Consider the following 25344-nt stretch of genomic DNA (forward strand, 5'->3'; position numbering starts at 1 on the left):
CTATCTCTCTCCATCTTGGTCTCTCTGCTTCTGTGTCTCTTTGTGTCTCTCTGTCTCTGTCTCTCTCTGTCTGTCTCTTGGCTGACAGTGCCTTGGCATACAACTATCCTGCAGTTGCTGGTAAATCCAGCACTGCTTTAACTTTAACTCGCTCCATTGCAGGATTGGCAGTGGGAGGCATGCAGATTTGCTGTTTATATGGTAGTCCTAACAAAAGTTTTCTTTCTCAGACTTTGATGTCTTCCTCCACCAGTTGAATGCCTCTTTTTAAATCACTTTTCCCGTATGGTTTATGAGTACTTCTCTCTTGGTGGGTGTGTTTGCCTACATGTTAGTATTCATTAACTGAGTGGCCAATAGGAATGTGAGAGGAGAGGAAAATGGGCGGGCCAAAAAGGAGGTGTGGGAATAGAAAACTGAGACCGTCAGCCTGGAGTTCCTTTCCAAACTTGAAAAAAAAAAAAGGAAGTCTGCTGAAAGTCGTGAAATCTGGTGTCCTTTTCATGGTTCATACTTGGAAACAAAAATGAATTCTTTGGAGCATGAGACCTCTAAGAGGTACTGTATAAGGAAAACACATGTGGTCATTATCTGTGCAGTGGTGGTTGCTGTGGGATTAATAGTAGGACTTTCAGTGGGACTGAGCAGATCTTGTAACACATCTAAGGACTCTTCATCTTCAGCTCCTGCTCCTTCAACTCTCCCGCCACAACAGGCCAGTCTGTGCCCTGCTAGTGCTGATGAAAATGAAAATGGCCCGTGGACGAGTTTTCGACTGCCCACACACATCAACCCTGTGCACTACGACCTGGAGGTGAAGCCTGTGATGGAAGAGGATACTTACACAGGCACAGTCACCATCCATATCAATGTGTCAGAACCCACCAAGTACCTGTGGCTGCATCTCCGGGAGACATGGATCATCGAGCCATCTCCTGCGCTAAAGAAATCCTCAGGCGAGGAGGTCCCAGTGAAGCGATGCTTTCAGTATGAGGAACAGGAGTATATAGTGATTGAGGCTGAGGAAGAGCTGCCTCGAAACGATGGAGAGAGCACCTACCTCCTGACCATGAACTTCCAAGGCTGGCTCAATGACTCCCTTGTTGGCTTCTATCGGACCACCTACACAGAGGATGGAGTAACCAAGTAAACGTTCATTTTATTTCTTCCTACCCCACTCCAACTTACTTCTTCTACCCCGCTTCCCTCTTCCTCCTCCTCCTTCTCTCTCTCTCTCTCTCTCTCTCTCTCTCTCTCTCTCTCTCTCTCTCTCTCTCTCTCTCTCTCTCTCTCTCTCTCTCTCTCTCTCTTTCTCCTCTTCTTGCTATTTTCTCACACTTAGTTTTAATTTTGCCCATTCATATGGGACACAAAAGCTCTCACACTGTACTAACAAAAACATTTCAGAGCGCTGGGAAAACTGCACCAAGGCGGAAAGGAGTGAGAGCCTTTTGCTGTATTTAGGGAAAACATAACAGACGATATCTTGTCCTCAGCATTATTCCAAACTGCCTGGAGTTTGGCAATTATTGTACATAATTTCCTAAGATAGCAATAACGCTACTTTCTGGGATGGATGAAAATGGCTTAGATTTGAAAATGTCCAAGTGCTTTTTGAAGCAGAGTCTTGCTAAATTTGACAATACTTTGAAAAGTGGGGAGAAACTGAGATGTAGTGGGGTTAAATGACATTCTAGGAAGGGTCACTGTCACCATCAATGTGACATATCAGTGGCTGAGTCATGAATAGCTGAATAGCTGTTTATTATACTTCATTGGATGTCGATAGTAAGCCCCAGGCTCTGAATTGTACCCAGCTTTTCTTTCCATTTTTTGGGCATAACAGACATATTATAGTAGTATTGTAATGAGGTCCAAAAAAAAAAAATCCTCCACATCCTTTGTCGGGGGCAGAGCCAGACTGTGGCTTTGGAGGAGGAATAGAGAGAGTCAGTTTTCTTGTGCTGCTTTGGAAACTCTTGAGTCTACCCTTTCTCTCCTATCTCTTCTCCAAACCTCCCCACCAATGTATGACCTTTTAAAAATAAGCAAGGTTTGGAATTCTACAGTACCACACTTGTAGGTCATTACTATTCCATTCCTTGCTGGAGTTCTATAGTAACCTATAGAGTACCATCTCCTAAACAGATAGATTACTTTCCCTTTTTTAGAATTAAATTTTTACTTTTTTTTTAATTAGCAAAAATCAATTTCTATCCCTCTTATATCCCTCTCCATCAGTGGAAAAAAGAAAAGAAAAAATAGCAAAACTCTTTTAAAAATATGCTGTCAAGTGAAATAGACCCTATATCACTCATGTCTAAAAATGTCTCATTCAGGGGCAGCTAGGTGGCACAGTGGATAGAGCACTGGCCCTGGATTCAGGAGGACCTGAGTTCAAATCCGGACTCAGACACATAACACTTATTAGTTGTGTGACTCTGGGCAAGTCACTTAACCACAGTGCCTAGCCAAATATAAAAAAAAAAGTCTCATTCAGTCCATTACCTCATACTTCCTTAGTCCTCTAGAAGAATAGTTGGTCATTGCACTAATCAGAATTAAGAACTCTTAAGAACCTTTAAAGTTGTTTGTTTTTACACTGTTGTTATAGTATAAATTGTTCTTTTTTCTGATCACTTTATTGCATCAGTTCATAGGTGTCTTCTGAGGCTTCACTGACACCATTGAGTTCATCATTTCTCACGGCTTAGTATTATACCATTACGTTCATTTATCATTTGCCTCTGAATAGATGGGTACTACCTTAGTTTCCAGTTCTTAGCTACTATAACAAGAGTTGCCAAACAGATTTATTTGTAGTAAAGAAGCAACCTTTAGGGGATCTAGGTGGCACAGTGGATAGAACATGGGGCTTAGAATCAAGAAGACTCATCTTCATGAGTTCAAATTTCTAGGCCGTTCAGTTGTGCACAACTTTTAGTGACCCCATCTGGAGGGGTGTGAGTTTTCTCGGCAAAGATATTAGAAAGGTTTGCCATTTCCTTCTCCAGCTCATTTTACAGATGAAGAAATGAGTCAAACAGTTTAAGTGACCTACCCAGGATCACACAGATAGTAAATATCTGAAGCCAGATTTGAACTCAGGAAGAGGAGTCTTCCTGACTCCAGGTCAGGCACTCTATCCACTATGCTGCCAAGATGCCCCAAATCTCTTTAATGTCTAGCTTAATAGAAGACAGCTGGATTCTCATATCTGTTTCTGCATTCAAGGTGTTGTGATATATTGTTTTAGTTGAAAGATATGAAAAAAATAGAATCTCACATATATGTAGTTTGAAAAGGGAACATAATTTTAATAATGAAATAATGTCTTAGTATTATTATGAAAATCATTTTAACTTCACAGACTCCCTGAAAGGGTCTCAGGGACTCCCAAAGACCTGCCAACCACACTTTGAGAACTGCTCCAGTCCAGTAAGTAATTAGTTACCATATTACATTGGACATGGCTTTATTTTTTTTAAAAAAATTTTCTTTAATTTGTTGTTTATTTTAAATATTATTTTCTTTTTACATTCTAAAATATTTTGCATTTTATTTATTTGCATTTTAAATTTACACAAAAATTACATTTTAAAATATTTTACATTTATATACAGTACATTTTACAGTAAGTTTCTGAGACTGGATTTGAACTCAGGTTCTATTGATTCCAGGGCTAGTGCTGTATCCCACCTAGCTGCCCTGTAACTCACTAGCATTGGTCAAATCACTAATGTTCTCTGAAACTTACTTTCATAATCTGAAAAATGATGATAATATTTACTCTGACCATCTCAGAGAATTATTATGAGGATCAAGTTAAATACTTCACATAAAGCATCCAATGAAGCATGGAGTTCAATTCAAATGTCATCATCATCATCATCATCATCATCAAAATACTTCCATACTTAAGCATCCATGTTTTTATCAATGAGGTACTCCCTTGAAAATAGATGACAAACCCTTTTACCCTTTGAGAGATGGCCTTCATGAGTGGTGGTAGTTAAAAACAAATTTTCATCTCAGAGACAACCCTCTGGAGAAAAGCTTCCCCAGACTTCAGTAGACTGGGCCTACTGTGACATATAGATAACATATAGACAATTTCAAATTCATGTTGAGAGCCATTCCAACTTGGTAGTATGTTCCAGACCTTGTACTTCCTTGGCATAGATTTTGAGAACCCTGTATCAACTCCATAGCATAGGGAATGAGAACTCATTGGAAAGATTATCAACAAAATAATCCATTTTTAAAGAATTAGGAAACAGTGCATGGACCCAAGCAGATTCTTGGATAATCTATTTTTTAAAACTATTATTTACAACGATTTTAGACTTTTTTTCTCAAGATGTGAACTCAATAAATGTCTCATTGTGTTGAAATCATTGTGGCTTATTGCAGAAACTGTACTGCCAGAAAGGGAACCTAATATGGAACAAGTTCTATGGCTGGCTTTATAACAGGTGTTCTTGTCTGGAAACAGACCGAGGTCTATATCATTATAGCTATTTTAATTCCTTTTGCTGGGCTTGTTATTAAGGCCTAGCATAAGGAAGTTGTTGTTTTTCAGTCATGTCTAACTTCTTGTGACCCTGTTTGGGGTTTTCTTGGCAAAGATACTGGAGTGGTTTGCTATTTCCTTCTCTAATCATCTTACAGGTAAGGAAACTGAGGCAAATAAGGTTAAGTGAATTACTCAAGGACACACATCTAGTTAGTATCTGAGGCCAGATTTGAACTTATGTCTTCTGGATGCCAAGCCCGTACTCTATTCACTGTGCCACCTAGCTGCCGTGAGTTCAAATCCAGTCTCAGAAACTTACTGTGACTTTGGGAAAGTAACCTCACCTCTGTCTGTGTTTTGGTTTTATCAGCTATAAAATGGGGAAAATCATAGCAACTCTTTCCCAAGGTTGTTTTAAGGATCAAATATTTGTAAAGTGCTTGGTACAAATATTAACACATGGTAGGTGCTTAATAAATGCTTGTTTCCTTCCCCATTATTGATATTTGTGCTGGAGAAAAACAAGGCAAGACTGAAACTCAGCTTTTCCTCAATGGTGAATCTGTAAATGTAAGACAAAATAGGGGGGGAATGATTTGTAAGCAAGACAACCTAAGCTTTCTCAGGTTCCATTTTAAGACCAACAGATTCCAAAGTTTACCATGGGTTTAATCAGTTATCAGGTTTAATCAGTTCTCATGTTACATGGTACATTGACAGTGCTTTCCAGGACATGTGGCTTCGAAAATCTCCTGGAACAAATTATAAAATCTTCCTTGGACTAACAGGTCTTCTTTTTGCTGAGGATTGCAAGCCCTGATTGTAAATTGGTTTATAAGCTCTAGTAGTTTCCATCTAGAGTGGATTGCATAGACAGGAAAGGGGAGGAAGTATGTGGGGTATGGGGAAGTGCAATTAGAGCAGTATAATTATTTCATATAACAGAGCAGGTTTCATAATTTATGATAGTCACAAAAGTTAAAGGTCTTGCATCTTCAAATTGTCATCTTTGAAATGCAATTTAAAAGTACAGTAGAAATTAACATGAGCTCAATGTAATTCCCTGTCTTAGGGATGAGTTGATCTACAGGAATGGGTACTAATATTGGACTTGCTAACCTTGCTGTTAGGTCACCAACCTGTTGGTATTAGATCTGTTTGGCCTATTGGCACTCTCCCACCTGCTCCTCTTTCCTTCTCCCTCCTTCCCCTCCCCTCCCTCTTTTTCTCTCTCTTCTCTCTCTGTTTCTGTCTTCCTCTTCCTCTGTCCGTCTCTTTGTCTCTCTTGGTTTCTTCTCTCTCTCGGTCTCTCTCCTCTTTTTCTCTCTTTCTGTCTCTCTTGGTCTCTTTCCTCCATTTCTCTCTTTCCTTCTCTCTGTCTGTTTCTGTGTATACCTGTCTATCTCTGTTTCTGTCTGTCTGCCTCTGTCTCTCTCTAATTCTCTTTGTCTTTCTATGTCTGTGTCTTTTTGTCTTTGTCTTTCTCTCAGAAAACTTTTTCACTTCTTATTTATGTGTCCTATTATGGCTGTTTTTTTTTTAATTTTGATTTTGGAAATCCTATTTGCCATCCATGTATTATTTGCCTCTCAGGATGAAGCATGTAGAGTACAGCTACAGGTCACAGAAAAAAAAATCGATGTGACATTCACACAGGTTAAAACCACAGCATTAGTAATCACATTACCCTGAATTTCTGGTTGAACTTCACAAAGTTAGGACTGGCAGAATTGGAGGTATCCCCCAGCCTCTTTGACAGTGGGCCACTCAAAGTGTGAGGAGCACAGGGGAAAGGGTGACTCATGGAGCGAATAAAGGGAGCTCTCTCCATCCCAACAGAAAGGGTAATTTCCCCTCCCTTTTGCTGAGGTTAGATTCAGTGTAGGGTTGTGGAAATAAACCAAAACTATCACTTTTCCTGGGCTGGCCTAGAATCGCAGAATCAGATTTGGGAGGAGACCTGAGAATGCTAGCCCATCATCCCCCTCATTTTACAAATGAGGAGCGGAGGCCCTGGTCACATTGTTAGTATCAAAGCTGTGATTTCAACAGCTTTTGGTGTTTTGATATCAAATATTCCTCCCCATGGCACTGTAGTTCCCTAGGTCTAAATCAATCCTCCAAATTGCAGCTCTGGAAGGCTAACCCCAAAAGGCATTATAAAATACCCTTACTCCATTTGATCCCAGAATTCTTTTCTATTACCTGTCAGAGTCTAGAATCTCCCTTCTCCACCTCTTCTCCCCTCTACTCCCTCACCAACTCCTTATACATATATCGCTTTTAGCCTGTCTCTAATAGCTGGGTGGAAAAGTGGATAAAATATTTAATTTGAAGTCAGGAAAAATCGAGTTCAACCATATCTTAACCATTTGCTGGCTATGTGCCTGTGGGGCCAGTCACTTAATTTCTCTCAGCTTCAGTTTCCTCATTTGTAAAATGAGTATAAGAACATCTACTTCACAGGGTTATTATGGGTATCAAATGAGCTAATATATGTAAATCACCTTATACAAACCATAAAACATTTCATAAATGTTAGCTATTATGATTATTGTTATTATTTTTATTCCACACAATACTTTCTAGCTAGCCCTAATGTGGAAACCTCTTGCCTTCAGGGTACAGTCTCTTTCCTTCTACCTCAGCATCTGTGACTCACTTAACTCTACCTCCCTCTGTCCCCAGGATTGAAAGCTTTTTTTTTTTTTGGTGAGCCAATTGGGATTAAGTGACTTGCCTAAGGTCACACAGCTAGTAAGTGTCTGAGGCTGGGTTTGAACACAGGTCTGTCCTGACTCCAGGGCTGGGGTTCTACTCACTGTACCACCTAGTTGCCCCCGCTTTTCTTCATTTCATCCTCTTTTAGAGCTCTGAATTCTTTTCCTTTTCTTCTCAGTCTTGATTCACAATCTGCCTCCATCATGTTTGGAATTGCATACATCTCGGCTATTTCTCAAAAAGTAATTACCTGAGTTTGACACTTTAATGTTTGGAACTCACACAAACAGTATCCTCTTTGATATTTATAGTAATTTTGTTACCTATGTTTGTTACCAATACATTCATTAATTTGAAAAATAGTTTCAGAGGATTTAGTATGTGCAAGGCACTGTGGGAAAAAAAAACAGTGATGTAAAAGGTATAACATCTGCTTTATAGGAGGCAGTCTACTTATTATAGTGGAATGGATGCCAAATTTGGAGTTCCAGAACCTGAGTTCAAATCCCAGTTCTGTCACTTATTCGTTGTGGGATTGTGGGTAAATTATTTAATTTCCCTGAACTCCAGGTTTCTTACATGTAATATGGGGATTTGGATGACATCTGAAATTCCTACTAGCTCTAGGTGTTCCTGCCAGCTTTAGAAACAAATATAATAATAGAATTCTCATGGATTTGTGATCTCATAGAATTGAGCGTTCCTTCAGCAATACATCTGCAACCAGTCCACGTCTGCCTGCCCTGTGTGACCTCTTGTCCATGTCGTCCCACAATTTTGTCACAGGTGATGCCTGCGACATGCTAAAGACTTCCTCAGGTCCTCCTGACAACAAACCTAAGGCCTTCCATGATTTGTCCTGACACACAAAGGTACCAGTGGAGTGCTCTGGCTGGTCACCTGGTGCCCCTCACCCTTGCCATGCAACTAGCCCAGATTTTGTTCTGGTCCTTTATTTCCCCAGAGACATCTTTTACTTCTGCTTTCTTCAAAGTTCCTTACTGGTAATATGTCGCAGCCAATTTCCATGTACCTCATGTCCTTCCCCATTACATTCTGTACCGTTTCCATTTTTAATTCTTCAAAGATAGTTGTAGTTGCCTTAATGTTTCATAGTAATCCTGGTAGAATATTGGCATTAAAAAGGTCTTTGTTTCCATGAGAAACTGGGGGTCATTGAAAGAACTTTGCAATTTCCCAAAAGCATTCCAGTCTGGTCTCCTTCATTTGTCCACTTAGCTGGCCACCTTCACTCTTTGTCCCAGATCTACATATTGATGATTGAGTTCTGTAGGCTGTCCACTAAAATGAATGTCCCAGAATGGATGAAGAATGTCTGTTTCCCTAAGTCTTTGCAGTGTGGACGGTCAGGTCAAATCCTTCTGAGTGGTTACAGATCTCTTCCAGGAGACTTTCTAATATTCTATTGTTCAGTTGTTTTCAGTCATGTCTGACTCTTCATGACCCCATTTAGGGTTTTCTTGGCAAAGATAGTGGAGCGGTTTGCCATTTCTTTCTCCAGCTCATTGTTCACAAATGAGGAAGGGAGGCAAACAGGGTTCAGTGACTTGTCTAGGGTCACACAGCTAGTAAGTGTCTGAGGCTGGATTTGAATTCAGGAAGATGAGTCTTCCTGACTCCAGGCTCTATACTCTATCTACTGCACCACCTACCTGCCCAGCTAGATTCAATACCAGCTACAAATAAAAGCATTTTAAGAACCTAGCCGTTCACAGGAATCCCTGTTTAACTTGGACTCTGTGCCTGCTCACCTTTATCATGGTGCCAAACACCTTTGGTGAGCACAGTTACCTGTTTTATATACTGTCTGATGATTGATGATTTATGTGTTATTGCAAAGGGTTATTTCTATTGTTATATCTTGCAAAGAATCTTGAATGATTTTAATATTTGAATGGGATAAACCTGTGCATAGGCAATGACTAGGACTAGTGCAATTAGGTGGTGAGTACCAGGCCTGGAGTCAGGAAGACTCATCTTTCTGAGTTCAAATCCAGCCTCAGACACTTACTAGCTGTGTGACCCAGGGCAAGTCACTTAAGTCTGTTTGCCTCAATTTCCTCATCTGTAAAATGAGCTGGGAAAGGAAATAACAAACCACGTCAGTATTTTTGCCAAGAAAACCCTGAATGGGGTTATGAAGAGTTGGACAGGATTGAAAGAAGTCAACAATAACAGCACTGTAGAAATTCAGAAAAAGACAAATCCATTTTGATCTTCTGCGATCTTGGAATAAGTGGGATTTGAGGAATAGGGTTTTGATAGTGGAGAAAAATAGAAAGACTTTGTTATGGAAAAGGTATGAACAAAAGCTGGGAGACTGAAGAAAAGCATAATCTTTGTTTAGTGTATGACAAATAGACCAATTTGAAGAGGGTTTGCATAAAGGAAGACTGAGATTATTAGGCTGGAAAAGAAAGAATGAGGTGACATTATGAAGGACCTTGAATGAAGGCTAAGATATGGCTTCATTCTTTAGGCTGTGGGGAGCCACTGAAGTTTTTTAATCAAGGGTATGGCATGATAAAAGTGGTGTTTTAGGAAGATTAATCTTCCTAATCTATAAAATGATTTGTCATTGAGAGAAAATTAGAAATAAGAAGGCAAGTCAGAAGCTATTTGCAATAGGACAATTGTGAGGCCTGAGTTAGAGAGATGGCAATGAGAATTGGGGGGAAGGGATGGATTCCAAAATCATAGATGAAGATTGACTGGGACTGATGACTAATTGGATATGGGGTTCAGGGGAGATGACTTTGAAGTTTCAGGCCTAGGTGACTGGCAGAATATCATATTAGAAATAAATAACGCATGAGGAAGAGCTGGCTGAAGGGGAGCAGGGAGAGAACAGAGGATGATGCTTTTTTTTTTTAGATTGTACACAAAGACAGGCAGTGTAGTGAAGTGGATAGAGAGAAGGCCTTGGAGCCAGGAACACCTGTGTTCTAATTCTACCTTTGACACATCTTGACTGTGTGACTCTAAATGAGTCACTTAACTTCTCAATCCCCTAGGCAACTCGCTGATGATAAGTTATGGGAAGGTGCCAACCTGATTTAGTAGAGGGAGTTATCCTCATCCTATATACTAGTAAAATCACGGGTCCAGTCCCTAAATCTGCCTTGTCAGCAAAATTCATGCCAAATGTAGTGGCCAGTGTTGATACTACATTAGTAAATCTTCCTTTCTTTTAACAATCACTAACGTTAAAAAAAAAATAGAATGTGAAGTACATTGTCAGCTGTAATCATGTTATTTTTAGTTGGTGCTGCTTACTATTTGGAGGTGGGGGAATATACTTTGTCAGGTGGTGGGATGTGTGAGTGGAGTTGTTTGGACAAAATAATACACATAAATATATAAAAGTAGAGTAATAAGGCTAGAAAAAAATGATTATTTTTAAGGTGATTGAAAAATATCCACACGTAATTCCAAAGGACTCATATACAATAGATATCACCACATTATATGTATACAAGTAATGTGTAATACATGAAATTAAAAGTATATATACATGCATATGTAGTGTGAACCATGGAAACAATCATAAAGTGCTTTCTAAAAGTTGTCTAATTAAATAAAGAGGATTGTACCATTGTACACACACTTGTGTATGTATGTGTACAGATATGTATGTATGTATATCATATCCCAAGATAACCTCACTGGCTCCTCAAACTCAACAGGTCTTCAGCTGAACTCTTAATTCCTTCTCTCCTCTTGCCCCTCCTCCAAACATCCCTATTTTTGTTCCAAGATCACAGAGAGCCAGAGCCCAGATAAAAAGAAAAATAATGCTCCCTTAGAGATCAAGGAAGCCAAGAGAAAGCCATGGCTTGGGTTGGGAGTAGAAATCAAGCTGTATCTTCAGTGGCAGTCATTTAAAGCGAATAATATTTTTTGAGGTTGGCAAAGTGCTTTATATATGTTATCTCATTTGATTCTTGGAACAGGTGAGGTGAGTGCTGTTATTATTCTTGTTTTATACATATTATCTCATTTCATCACCTAGTGAAGTAGGTACTACTATTATCCCCATTTTACAGATGGCAAAACTGACACTGAGAAAGCTTATGTGACTTGCCCAGGTTCACATAGCTAGTAAACGTTTGAGACAGAATTTGAATTCAAATCTTACTGACTCTGAGGCAGGCAATAGATAGCATAGATTGTCAGCATTCTCTTCATCAGTAAAATGGGGATAACAATAGCTGGTTGAGGCCCATGTGAGATAATATGTAAAGCCTTTGTAAACTTTAAAGTTCTGGATGAATTTTGTCAAGTCATTTTTCAGTCCTATCTGACTCTTTGTGGCCCCACTTGGTGTTTTCTTGGCAAAGATACTGGAATGGTTTGCCATTTCCTTCCTCAGCTCATTTTACAAATGAGGAAACTGAGGCATATTTGCTAAATGATTGTTAAGTGATTTGCCCAGAGTCACACAGCTACTAAGTGTCTGAAGTCAGATTCAAACTCAGAAAGATGTGTCTTCCTGACTCCAGGCCCAGCACTCTATCCACTGTGCCACCTAGCAGTCCCTTTTTTATTATCATTTAAGAATATGAGAAGGAAATAAGCATGAGAACTAGAAGATTAGGTAGTTAATAGTGACTGACTAATAAGATTCCCTTAAAGTTCATATCCTGAACTGCATACTGTACAAAAGTTCTACAAAGAGCTGACATGGTAAGTATTTATGGAGCCCCAGGAGAAGGGAAGGGAAAAGTCCATGACCCTGAGGGCAGTATTCAACAAGAAATCATTGACTATTCCATTGGACAGCACCATCAAATGCTTATCTTCCTTTGGAGGGAATTATGTATGTCACTGAATGTATGTTAAAAGCATTTTCTGTGTTATAAGCTTATAATGGCAGAATGCTGGAAGACCCCCCCCTCCTAGAGCTGGAGTGTTCTGAGGGATGAATCATCAGAAAGCACTTTGGGAAAAGAACAGCTGTGATAAAGGGAAATGACTTGGAGTTTCAATGGGATTAGGATGTGCTAGTCACTTCTCCCCTTTAAATGCATCGAGAGCTGATCCTTTAGACAGAAAAAGGGAATCTACTGGGATAGCAAAATGGAGATCCTATTGCCACTGGGAAGACTGAGCCAAGGAGTACCTCAGTGCCATGATGGATGGAATGCAGGACTTAGAGTCAGGAAAACATGAGTTCAAGTCCTGCCTCAGACATTTGCTGTGTGACCCTAGGTGAGTCACTTCACCTTTGTTTACCTGTTTCTTCATCTATAAAATCAAACAAATAATAACACCCACCTCCCAGGGTTATGAGGATCAAATAAGATAACAATTGTAAAGCACTTAACACAGTGCCTGGCACATGGTAAATGCTATATAATGTTAGCTATCATTATTATTATTAGTGATTACTATTTATTTGACAGTGGGCAAATAGTACAATTTCTTCACTGGTAAAATGAAGGGGATTGATGAGAAGGACTCTGAAATCTTTTCCTGCTCTAGATCTATGATGGTTATTAGTAATGGTTATTATAAGTGATCATTTATTTATTTAGCCAAAATAATAGTTATTAAAAATAATAACAATGGTTGTTATAAATAATAAAAATGCTAAGTAGTAAATGCAGTTCATACAAAGTAAACAGAGAGAAATGAGTCATGAGTGAAAACAGGCCTTCCAGATCTAGGGCATTAAAAATTTCCATGACTAGTGAAAGAGAAAACTGAAAGGTCGGTGGAGATGAGAATTTGTTTTCCTTGTCCAGCAAACAGGGAAAGACTTAGACAAAGGACAGCTACACAGCAGAAGTCCAGAATGGCCTGCATCCAGTGAATATGATCTGGGAGAAATCATACCAGAGATAAGACTAAGAAAGCAGGTGGAGGGACTGGGCCTCAATCATCAGGTTTTTAATTGACTGTTAGGTTAGCCCCTTTTCTCATTCTCAGGCTAAAATGCCTCATTAGCTCTTCTCCTTAAGCCCTTCTGTCTTTGGTACCATACCTTGACTTCTCCCTCTAAGCCAAATCAGGGTTCATTCTTAGCATCCTGAGAAAGGGTGCTCCTTTCTTGGCAGTGGGTAACAACTCAACAGGGCCTCAGGTGAGTATTTTCACTGATTTAGTTTAGTACCAAGATGAATTCAGAAAAATAGATTCAGCAAAGAATCATACTGCACTCATTTTACATTTCTGTACCATTTATGAGGGAGCACTTTGTCCTTGATAGGTTGAACTGAAGTCCTGAGAGATGAGGGAATTTAGAGAAAGAGAGAGAGAGAGAAAGAGAGAGAGAGCGCGCGAGACTGGAATGTGGCTCTTTTTCAAAGCTTGTTCTTCTCTGCCTTTGATAGAACAGTAAGTCACTCAGGGCTGAAAATGATGAGGGTGTTTTCAGTTAATCAATTTAATCAATCAACAAACATTTATTAAGCACTTACCTACTAAGTGCCAGGCCCTGGAGATACATAGACAAAAAAAGTTGACTTGAATTAAACTCCCAGGATATGATCTTAGGCAAATGACTTCAAAGGTTAAAGTTGGAAAGGACCTCAGAGGTCATCTAACCCAACCTCTTCATTTTACAGATGAGGAAACTGAGGCACAGAAAGAATGAGTGATTCCTCTAAAGTTGTAAGTAAGTAGTGGAGCCAGAATTTGAACCTAGATCCTATAACTATAACTTCACATTAAATTGTGAGCTCCTTCATGGCAGGGACTGTCTTTTAATTCTTTTTGTATCCCTAGTGGTGCTTAATAAATGTTTCCTGACTGACTCTAACTCCAGGCTAGATTCTAACTCTTCCTCCTGTACCGTGCCTTTCTAAGCCCTCAGTTTCCTCATATGTAAAATGAGGGTTGTACTGGATGATATTGGAGATCCCTTACGGCTCTGAAATCGTTATGCAGTCTATGTGTCTGAGAGTGCTATGTTCTTAGTAATAAAGCAAGGAAAGTAGTACAGCTGTGCTGTGGAGACAGGAAGTGGGGGAGGAAAAGGGAAGGGAGCAAGCATTTATATGCATGCCTACTATGTGCTAGGCACATTTACAAATATTATATCACATGAGACTCACAATAACCCTGTAAGGAAAGATACTTAATAGTAATTTTAATTATTAACTATTAATTACTAAATAGTAAATTTAATTAATTACCTAATTAGTAATATAATAATACTTTATCAGGAAACTGAGGCAAACAGGTGCTAAGTGACCTGCCTAGGGTCACACAGCTAGTAAGTGTCTGAGGTCAGATTTGAACTCAGGCCTTCCTAGCTGCAGAGCCAGCACTCTATCCACTGCACCGCGTCAGCTGTCTGAAGGCAGCAGCTAATGCTGGCAGCCCCAAGGAGTATACTAGTCTCTGTAACACTGGTGCTATCTGCAGCCAGCATAGCACAGAACTTCCATTTTATTTAGAAAATAACTCTCCTCCCATTCCTTGTGCAGAAGTTTTTTAAAGATGCTTTGAGGAAGGGGAGAAAAAGTGATAGGTACGACCCTGGCACAGTGCAACCTTGCAGCTGTCCTTCATGTTGAGCATTCCTGGTTGTAGGTGGGAGTTTTTGTCCAGTTAGGGCTGACCACTGGACTTAGGCCCAGAGAACAGTAAAGGGGTTTGCTTGTAATAAGTCTGTCTCAAGGTCAAGATTAACGAAAGCTGCATTATTTAGAGTACTTTATGCCTCATTCCCTCTGGGGCATGTCTGGGGGACCCTGGGATCCTGACATTTGGACTCATTTCATCACAGGATCTCACAGAGTAATCCCAAAAAGAACTTCTCTGGGACAGAGGGAAAACCACTCCTGAGATAAAATCTACTAATTTCCTCCTATCAGCTTTCAAGGACACAACAATGTGTCCTCTGAAGTAAGATAAAGGAAAAGAAGAGAAAAAAATGAAAAATTTATCTTGAAATTTTTTTTAGCCATATCTTCTGTGTTTTTAATCACTTTTATTCCCAGATATATCCTTCCCTCCTTTCCTTTTTCCTGTCATCTCTTAAAAAAAAGCATTTCAATGCAATGATCTAAGACAATTCCAAAAGACTCATAATGGGAAAATGCTATCCAAATCCAGATAAAGAACTATGAAGTCTGAATGCAGATCGAAGTATACTATTTTCTTTTTTTTCTTTCTTGTGATTTTCCTCTTCTGTTCTGATTCTTCTTTCACAACAAAACTAATGTAGAAATATGTTTAACATGATTGTATATGTATAGCCTATATCAGACTGCATGCCCTCTTGGGGAGGGGGGAGGTAAGGGAGGGGAGAAAATTTAGAAATCAAAATTTTATAAAAGTGACTAGTGAAAACTAAAAGTAAATAAATATTTTTAAAAGAAAAAAATCAAGGCAAAATCATAAAAAAATCATTTCACCAAAACTAACAAATATATCGAATGAGTCTAATATTGTATATACATGGTTCTGTATTTATAATCCCTCGATTCTGCAAATATAGGAGATAGGTTTCTTTTTTTCTTAAGATTTTCTTGTGGTCAGGCTAGGTTATGATAATTACATGACATCATATTGATTTTCTTTTGTTCTCTCCCACTTATATTTTTATAGTCACTGGATGTTTTATTTTCCTAGTTGTGCTTTCTTCACTTAATTCATATTAGTCTTGTCTTGCTTATCTGTATTCCTCATATTTAATGTCTTACAGAGATATAATATCTCATTGCATTTATGTACCTCGATTTATTTAGACATTCCTCAATCAATGAACCTCTACTTTGCCTCAGATAATTTACTACTACAAAAAGTGCTGCTTTAAACATCTTGTGGATTTTTTTTCAATTTTTAAATTACTTGGGACATATTCTTAGCAGTGGGATCTCTGCCTCAACAGATATAGATATTTTTGTCACTTTCTTAGCATATTTCCCAGCTTTTAGATAATTTTAGACCATTTCACAGATCTACTAACTATGACTATGTTTCCATATCCCCTCTAATGTTGACCATTTTCATCTTTACTCTTCTATTGGGAGTAAGATGCAACCTCGTGTAATTAAATTTTGATTTGTTAAAATTCTAATTGTCAACATTAGCTTATTCACTTGTTCTCCCTGAAGGTCTACCGAACTAATAACAGAGCTCTTCTTACTAAATAAGAATAAATTGTCTTTGTGCTTTCTTGTTACAGTGAGATTCTCTGTCTTTTATCATTTCTTTTATCTTAAAAACAAGGAAAGCAATAGAAAAAAAAAGAGTAGGTTTATCTGCTATCATATGCCCAGAAACTAAAGCTATATCTACAGGGGAAAAGGGACCTGGAAACTGAAGTTGAGACAGTTAACTGGCTCACTGAAACCATGATAGCAAAACAAAACAAAACTTGTAGTTTTTTTATCTGGACAAGCCAGACTGCTCAAATTCTCAGGATAGCAGGCCACTCTGCTCCCCACTTGACTTGGCCCAGCTTCTGAGAGTCATGGAGTGGAGCATCTGGGGATCTCCGTTCTAGTGCCAGGCCTGCCACTATGTGACCTTGGGAAAACTAAGAGATCAACTCTTTAGCCTAGTTTCCTCAAAATTAGATAATAACAAAAGTTCAGAGTTGGAAGGGACCTCAGTGACCAGGGAATCCATCCCACACCTGAAAAAGAATACTTAATATAACACAGTAAGTGGTTATCAGACTTTGATTAAAGACCTCCAATAAAGGAAAATCCATCACCTTCAAAGGTAGCCCATTCCACTCTTGAATTAGCTCTAATTGGTGGGAAGGCTTCCCCACCCTTAGGTCAAACCAGAATCTGTCTCTTCACAACTTTCACTTGGCTGTTGCCTGGGGCGAAGCAGAAAAAGCCAGATCCTCAGCATCAGAATGAGTGAGTTGGACAGGCTAATTTCCAAGTTGTCTGATACTTTTACAATCCTACGTCCTGTGTTCTGAGTTCTTTTCCATGGCTCTTGCAGCTGTAGAGGAAGCTCTTTTTATAACAGCTTCCTTTGACCCCTGCAGCTGTTCAGCTGGCCGGATTGTTAATGTTTCTCTCTGGCTGACCACAGCATGAGCATCCTCATTGAAAACAATGTATAAGATGACTTGTGAGGCATGACAAAGTTTATTTTTTAATTTTTAACTAGCTCAGATTAAGTAACTCTGACTTGCTTCATCGACATCCGCTCCTTTACCATCCTCTCTAAAATAATTTTGTTCTGACATATTTAAGAGCAATTGGAAGGGGTTTTCTCTCATTAGCAAACTAATAAGTTGCACAAGCTTGGCAAGAATCAGTGGGTTGAGCAAATGACTTATTAACATAGGGTAGAATGACTCCTCTGCCATAGTCTGTCCAGGTGTCATCGGAATTATTCAAGCACACCTAAGAATAGCGCCTAAGTACAGTGTGTTCTTAAAGGGCTATTTTCCGTGACTTTGCTTTACAATGGATCTGAAAATATACTTTTAAGTGAGTTTTAAACCAAACAAGGCCTCTTAGATTTTGTTTCCTGGGGTGCTACTCATTTTTATATACCATGCAGCCTGAGAGGTCCTCAGGCCTGTTTCCATAGAATTCTGAATCCTCTTTCCAGCAGTTACAGTCTGTGATCCTGAGCAACTCATCTGGCCTCTCTGTACTATAGATTTCTCTTTTTTTTTTTTATCAAATAAAAAGTTCCTGGTATTTGGGGGTTATTGTGTGAAAACTTTCACAGCAGGTGATTGCCCTCAGCTAGGTTTTGTACACTATAATGTATCAAGTTACATCTTTAACTCAACTTGTGGTTTACTCTGATTTCTCTTTTAAAAAAATAATCTATTTATTTTTAGTTTTTAATGTTCACTTCCATAAGATTTTAAGTTTTAAATTTTCTCCTCCTACCTCTACTCCCCCCCCCAAGATGGCGTGCAATCTAACGTAGGCTTTACTTATACATTCATATTAAGCATATTTTCCCATTAGTCATGATCTAAAGAGCAATTAGAATTAATGGGAGGAACCATGAGAGTGAAGCAATAAAAAAAAAACCAAAGGAAAAGGAGAGCAAATAGTATGTTTCCATCTGTACTCAAACTCCATAGCTCTTTCTCTGGATGAGGACAGCATTTTCCATTGTGAGTCTTTTGGAGTTGTCTTAGATCCTGGCACTGCTGTGAAGAGCTAAGTCTATCAAAGTCAGTCATCACACAACGTGGCTGTCATGTGTACAATGTTCTACTGGCTCTGCTCACTTCACTCAGCATCAGTCCATACAAGTCTTTCCAGGTTTTTCTGAAGTCTGCCTGCTCATCATTTCTTACAGCACAGTAGTATTCCATTACATTCATATACCACAACTTGTTCAGCCATTCCCCAGTTGATTGGCATCCCTTCAATTTCCAATTCTTGGCCACCATAGAAAGAGCTGCTATAAATATTTTTGTACATGTGGGTCCTTTTCCCATTTTTATGATCTCTTTGGGATACAGACCTAGAAGTGGTATTGCTGAGTCAAAGGTACTCTGGTTTCTTAAAGGAGAGGGGTGGCCAATATGTTTTCAAAGTGACCATATCTTTGGTAATTTCTACTTTATTTCAATGTAATTTGATATCTAGTGATTACAGTTTCAGAAAGGTTATAGATAAATTTACTTTCTTAAAAGTGAATTAAGAAGAACCAGAACAATGAATTAAACAATGACCACAATAATGTAAAAGAAAAGAACATTGAATAACAACTTCAGAATTCTGATCATTTCAGGGTCAAAATGCATTTCCAAAGGACAGATGGTGAAGCTTGCCTTCCAGGTCTCAGGACAGAGGTTGTGGATTATAGATGCAGAAGGAGACATAGGTTGCCAGACATGGCCGATGATTTTTAAAATAATTATTGATATTTTTAATTTCTTTTACATGACCTTAATTTCCCAATATTTTATTTTATTATTAATATATATTATTATAATAACATTATTTCATTTCCCAATATTCCCAAACTCTTTCCTCTTCTGCCAAAGAACAATCTCTTCTAATAAAGAATAAAAAAAAGAGTTCAGCAAATGAGCAATAGTATTAAGCAATTCAAGCATTGTATTCAGAGTTAGACATCCATAGTCCCCCACCTCTGCAAAGAAGGAACACAAGTCCATTTGCATTTCTCTTCCTTGAGGCCAAGGTTGGTTATGACAATTTCTTAGCATTCAGTTTGAATTGGTTGGTTTTTTTTTACATTGTAGTGAACACTGCGCAGATTGCTTTCTGTGTTCCTCTTTACTCTGCTACAGTTACTTTGTTGGAACCTGTTTTCTGTATAGTTTTTGTTTCTTACAGAATAGTGATATTCCATCACATTCAGATACCACAATGATGTCACTCATAAGTTTTTATTAAGTATTAATAATATAATAATTAATAATATAGTAAATATCAAGTATTAAATGTCAAGTATTAGTATTAGTAATATAAGTTTTGATAATATATTATATGTAACATATAATATAATAACTATTAATAAATATTTATTATTAGTAACATAAGTATTAATAATGTGTTATGCATAATAAATAATTATTAATAAAGGTCATGCTTAAGTATTTATAAGTGTTAATGATATATGTAATATATAATATATAAGATGAATAAATATCACCCTTAAGTGTTTGTTAATTATTAGTAACATAGGTATTAATAATATATTATATTTAATATATTCTTCATAAATAAGTATTAATAAATAAATCACTCATAATCTCTTTGTTAAATGTTTACTCCAGGGGTGGGGAACTGTGGCCTTGAGGTCACATGTGGCATTCTAGGTCCTTGGATGTGGCCTTTTGACTGAGTCTAAGTTTTACAGAACAAATACTTTTATTAAAGGGATTTGTTCTGTGAAGTTTGGATTCAGGGCGCTGTGCTTGAGGACCTAGAGGGCCACATGTGGCCTCAAGGCCGCAGGTTCCCCACCTATGGTCTACTCTGTGCCAGACTGAGGATTAAGTTAAGTGCTGGGGATATAAAGAAAGGCAAAAGGAGGACCTCATGGGAGAGACAATAGACAAAACAAAACAAAAACAAAAGTCAAAAACCCCAAAACTTTGTACAAGTAAGATATATATATAGGATAAATTGGCAATAATCACATTGGAAGAACACTGAGGACTGGAAAACGCTTCTCACAGTAGGAGAAAGTTTGTCTGAGAGTGAAGGAAGCCAGAAGATGGAGATGAATAGAGAGAAGAGATCCAATTATGGGGGACAGCTGGTGAAAATGCCAGTTGTTTGGAGATGATGGAGTGTTGTGCATGAGGAATCCAGACTGGAGACCCGTCAGTGGGCATCTAGTTCTTTGGAACCATAGACTGCCACTACGAATACTTTGTTGTCTTAGGGGTCTTTCCTTCCTTCCTTCCTTCCTTCCTTCCTTCCTTCCTTCCTTCCTTCCTTCCTTCCTTCCTTCCTTCCTTCCTTCCTTCCTTCCCTCCTTCCCTCCTTCCCTCCTTCCCTCCTTCCCTCCTTCCCTCCCTCCCTCCCTCCCTCCCTCCTTCCTTCCTTCCTTCCTTCCTTCCTTCCTTCCTTCCTTCCTTCCTTCCTTCCTTCCTTCCTTTCTTTCTCTTTCTTTCTTTCTTTCTTTCTTTCTTTCTTTCTTTCTTTCTTTCTTTCTTTCTTTCTTTCTTTCTTTCTTTCTTTCTTTCTTTCTTTCTTTCTTTCTTTCTTTCTTTCTTTCTTTCTTTCTTTCTCCTCCTTGGGGTATATGCCTAGTAGTGGGTCAATGTGTCTGTTTGTTTTGTTTTACTATCCTTACTGGTGTGGGGTTATAAGAATGGTTAGGAAAGTTACAGTAATATAAAACAAAAAAGGGGAAGCTAGGTGGCACAGTGGATAGTGCACTGGGCTTGGAATTAGGAAAAATTATCTTTCTGAGTTCAAATCTGGCCTCTGGTACTTACTAGCTATGTGACTCTGGGCAAGTCACTTAGCTTAGCTTTCTCATTCCTCAGTTTTATTGGAGGACTAATGACATTACAAGGGTGATGTCTTGACAAAATGGTCTGGAGAAGGAAATGGCAAACCACTCCAGTATCTCTGCCAAGACATCCCTACAAAGGGGTCATGAAGAGTTGGGCACAACTGAAATAACTCGACAACAGCAAACAAACTAAAAGAAAAGAAAAGAAAAAGATATGAATAAAACATTCTCCTTTTTGCCTTTTTTTGGGGGGGGGCAGTGAGGCAATCAGAGTTAAGTGACTTGCCCAGAGTCGCACAGCTAGTAAGTGTCATGTGTCTGAGGTCAAATTTGAACTCAGGTCCTCCTGACTCCAAGGCCAGAGTTTTATTCACTGCACCACCTAGCTGTCCCATTAATAAAACATTTTAAAAGGATAATGAACTCATGACCTGTAACAATTATGTGAAATAAAATCAATTCTCCTCTTAGTCAGGTGAGTAGATATATATGCCACTTTACCTATGACAGGTCTGCAGAATTGCCAGTTTTAAATCAAAATAATCACACAAGATAGAGAGGTTTGACAAGATTAGAAAGGCTGGGTGCCTTCAGGTCAGGGGAGAAACTTGGCCTGTGGGACTAGGTAACCTCTAGGTTCTTTTGCAGTTCAGAATGTGTAACCTGGAGAAAAAGTCTTAAGGCACCCACTCTGCTGCTACATATGTGTAAACTGAGATGTATAGGCTTCCTTGGGAACATCATAGGGCAAGGTGTGGGCAGAATAGACTGAGCATTCACATTATCAGACATTCTTGCCATCAGGCCCTAAGTGAAGGGAATAAATATTTGTACATGTACCAGACACTGTGTGCGAAGTGCTTTACAAATACTCTTATTTGATATTATCATTATATGATTTATTACATATATTTATATATCTCAAAACAACTTTGTGAGAAAGACGATGTCATCTTCTCCATTTCACAGTTGAGGAGGCTGAGGCAAGGAAGAGATTAGGTGACTTGCCCAAGGTCGTACTGTGAATAAGGGCTTAGGTCAAATTGGAGCTCAGGTCTTCCTCACTCTACACCTAGTGCCCAATGCACTGTGCTACTTTTCCTACCTTTCTTCTACCTCTTTCAGAGGGGAATGAAATCAATTCTCTTCTTGAATCCATCAAGATCTCACCTTGGAGAGTGAAAGTGAGAAAGGGACTGAGAAGAAAGCCCCTCTAATTCTCTTGGCTTGAGGAAGGCATATTCTCTGGCAGGTTGGGGTGGTGGTGGTGGTGATTTTGGTTTGGAACTGTGTCATTAGTATTCTGGGGAGGAAACTTCTTCCCCCCCCCCTTTCCTTTTCTTTTTATTTTATTGATTTATTTTGCATTATCAACAATTACTTCCATAAGCTTTTGAGTTTAAAATTTTTGTCCCCCTCCCTCCCCAAGATGGCGCACAATCTGATATAGGCTCTACATATACATTCCCATTAAACATATTTTCACATGAGTGATGTTGTAAGTAAGAATTAGAACCAATAGGAGGAACCACCAGAAGGAGGAAACAAAATAAACAGAAGAAAAAAAGTAGCAAATAGTGTGCTTCGATCTGCATTCAAATGCCACAGTTCTTTCTTCTTTGTGGATAGCGTTTTCTGGGGAGGAAACTTCTACAAATGCATATTGAAATCTACTCTCCAATTTATCTCCTGAAAGAGTTGCCTGGGCCACTGAGATGCTCAAGAACTTACCCAATGTCAAAGCACCGTGCACCAGGATGGGACTTGATTCCAAGTCTTTCTGACACTGACCCATTATGTCTGCTTCTTTTTCAGGATAGAGCTGAGAACTTTTTTTTCTTTTTGTGAGGGCAGTTGGGGTTAAATGACTTGGCCAGAGTCACACAGCTAGTGAGTGTTATGTGTCTGAGGCTGGCTTTGAACTCGGGTCCTCCTGACTCCAAGGCCAGTGCTCTATGCACTGTGCCACCTAGCTGCCCCAAGCTGAGAACTTTTTAAGGATATTGATAACTTCTTTTCTTCCATTTCGTCAGCAACTACTGTTTTGGGTTTTTTAATTTATTTTTTTAATGAACATAATTATTTATTTTCCTTCCCACTTTCCCCTCATTGCCAGAAAAACAACAACAAAAGCTTTACATCAGATCTGCATAGTCAAGCAAAATGCATTCCTTCATTGTACGTAGCCTTGACCTTGAGCCTTTTGCATTCTCGTACCTGCTTTCCCTTGGTAACAATCTGCAGAGACAGTCACCTCCGTTTAGGCTGCCATCACCTTCAGCCCACTAGCAGAACTGTTAGAAGTCACAAACAGAATCAGCAGATGCTGTGTCTGAAGGAAGGGTTGAAAAGGGACAAACAGCCCAGTTTATGAATATGTTTGTTATTTCTGGGGCATGGCTGAGAAAAGATTCTAAAACATAATTTTTTATTGTTGTTCAGACTTCTGAATTCCTTGGCATGGGGGACTCTCAGTGAGGAAAGTCTCACTACTGATGTAGAGAAATACTTGATTGGCAACTTATAGTCTTAGAGACAGGAACAGCTAAGTGGCTCAGTGCAGAGAGTATCAGGCCTGTATTCAAGAAGACTCATCTTCCTGAGTTCAAATCTGGCCTCAGAGATTAAGTATGTGGCCCTGGGCAAGTCACTTAACCCTGTTTGCCTCAGTTTCCTCATGTGTAAAATGAGCTGGAGAAGGAAATGGCAAACTGCTCCAGTGTCTCTGCCAAGAGAACCCCAAATAGGGTCATGAAGAGTCAGACGTAAATGAAAAAAAAAAGTCTTAGACAACAAGGTCACAAGCTATATATGTCTATGTATATACAAATACATACATATACACAGCAATATATGTATACTATGTATCTAAGTATATGTGTCTGTGTGTGTATACAAATATATATATATAGCAACATAAGTATACTATGTATCATGTTATCTACAAAAAATTATAGCTTATTTCCTCATTGCCTATATTTATTCCTTCAATTTCTTTTTCTTGTCTTAGTGCTATAGCTAGCATTTTTGTATGATATTGAAAAACAAGAGTGATATCTATCTATATAGAGACAAATGCAGGCACATATATGCTGCACATGTATCGCATATATATGCACATGTGCATACACATATACATATGTATATACATGTGTGTATGTATGTCTTCCTGACTCTGAGGTGGTATCATATCTGTTAATATATCAACCAGTCATAAGCATTTATTAAACAAGTACTGTGTGATAAACACTGGGGATAGAGAAAGAGGCAAAAGATAGTCCCTAGTCTCAAAGAGCTCAAAATCAAATGGGAGAGATAACAAGCAAACAAACATTTACGAACAAGCTACATACAGGATAAATAAAAAATAATTTCTTGACAGAAGGCACTAAATTTAAGAGGGGCTGGAAATGCTTCCTGTAGAAGATGAGATTTTTGCTGGAGCTAAAGAAAACCAGGGAAGCCAGTGGGTGGAGATGAGAAGAGAAAGCCTTCTAGGCATGTAGCAACATGTGTTACTATGCCACCATAACTGAATTTATCAATATAAATAAATTTTTTGAAGTGTAAATATTTACAGTTAAATTCAACACAATTTTACTATGTTTCTACTGGGCATCCAGTACTAATACATAACCCATTCTGACTTCTAAGGAAATATATGGCATAACCTTTGCCCTCTGAGAAGTGATTGTAAAGTTGGAAAGAGATTATTTTCTGGCTGTGTGTTCCTTAGTCCTTAAGAAAGGACAAAGTTGGGGCAGCTCGTGGTCAGTGGATAGAGCACTGGCCCTGAAGCCAGGAGGACCTGATTCAAATCCGGCCTCAGACAAACACAAGCACTTAATAGCTGTGACCCTGGGCAAGTCACTTAACCCCAATTGCCTAAATAAAAAAGAAGGTAACAAGTTTTCTATAAGAACAAATCACCAATGTAGAGAACAGTGGCCCTTCTTTCCCTTCCTTTGGTTCTTTTGCTTTTTTTTTTTTAGTACTCTATCTTGTTTCCCTTACATGGAACACCATTTTGAATATTTATTCAGGGGAAAAATACATTCTATTTTGTGTGTGGTGTCATATGCATGTGTGTGCATGTGCATGTGTCTATATGTTTAGGGATGTGTGTGCATGTGTGCATGTTTTTGTGTTGTGTGCGGTATGTATGTGTGTGTGTGTGTGTTTTGGATTGGACCTGG

At 38.7% G+C, this 25344-nt stretch overlaps 1 protein-coding gene across 1 annotated transcript in view; it reads left to right on the top strand.

Annotated features, from left to right (window-relative positions):
• Positions 1-434: 434 nt before the first annotated feature.
• Positions 435-25344, top strand: part of ENPEP (glutamyl aminopeptidase) — a 111818-nt gene continuing 86908 nt past the window's right edge. Inside the window, 1 exon segment of the mRNA XM_021001403.2 lies at positions 435-1146. Coding sequence (XP_020857062.1) covers positions 527-1146 — 620 coding nt within the window. The 5' untranslated portion in view covers positions 435-526.

Source organism: Phascolarctos cinereus, unplaced genomic scaffold, assembly GCF_003287225.1.
Source record: "Phascolarctos cinereus isolate Bilbo 61053 unplaced genomic scaffold, phaCin_HiC Scaffold_9;HRSCAF=440, whole genome shotgun sequence".
NCBI lineage: Eukaryota > Metazoa > Chordata > Mammalia > Diprotodontia > Phascolarctidae > Phascolarctos > Phascolarctos cinereus.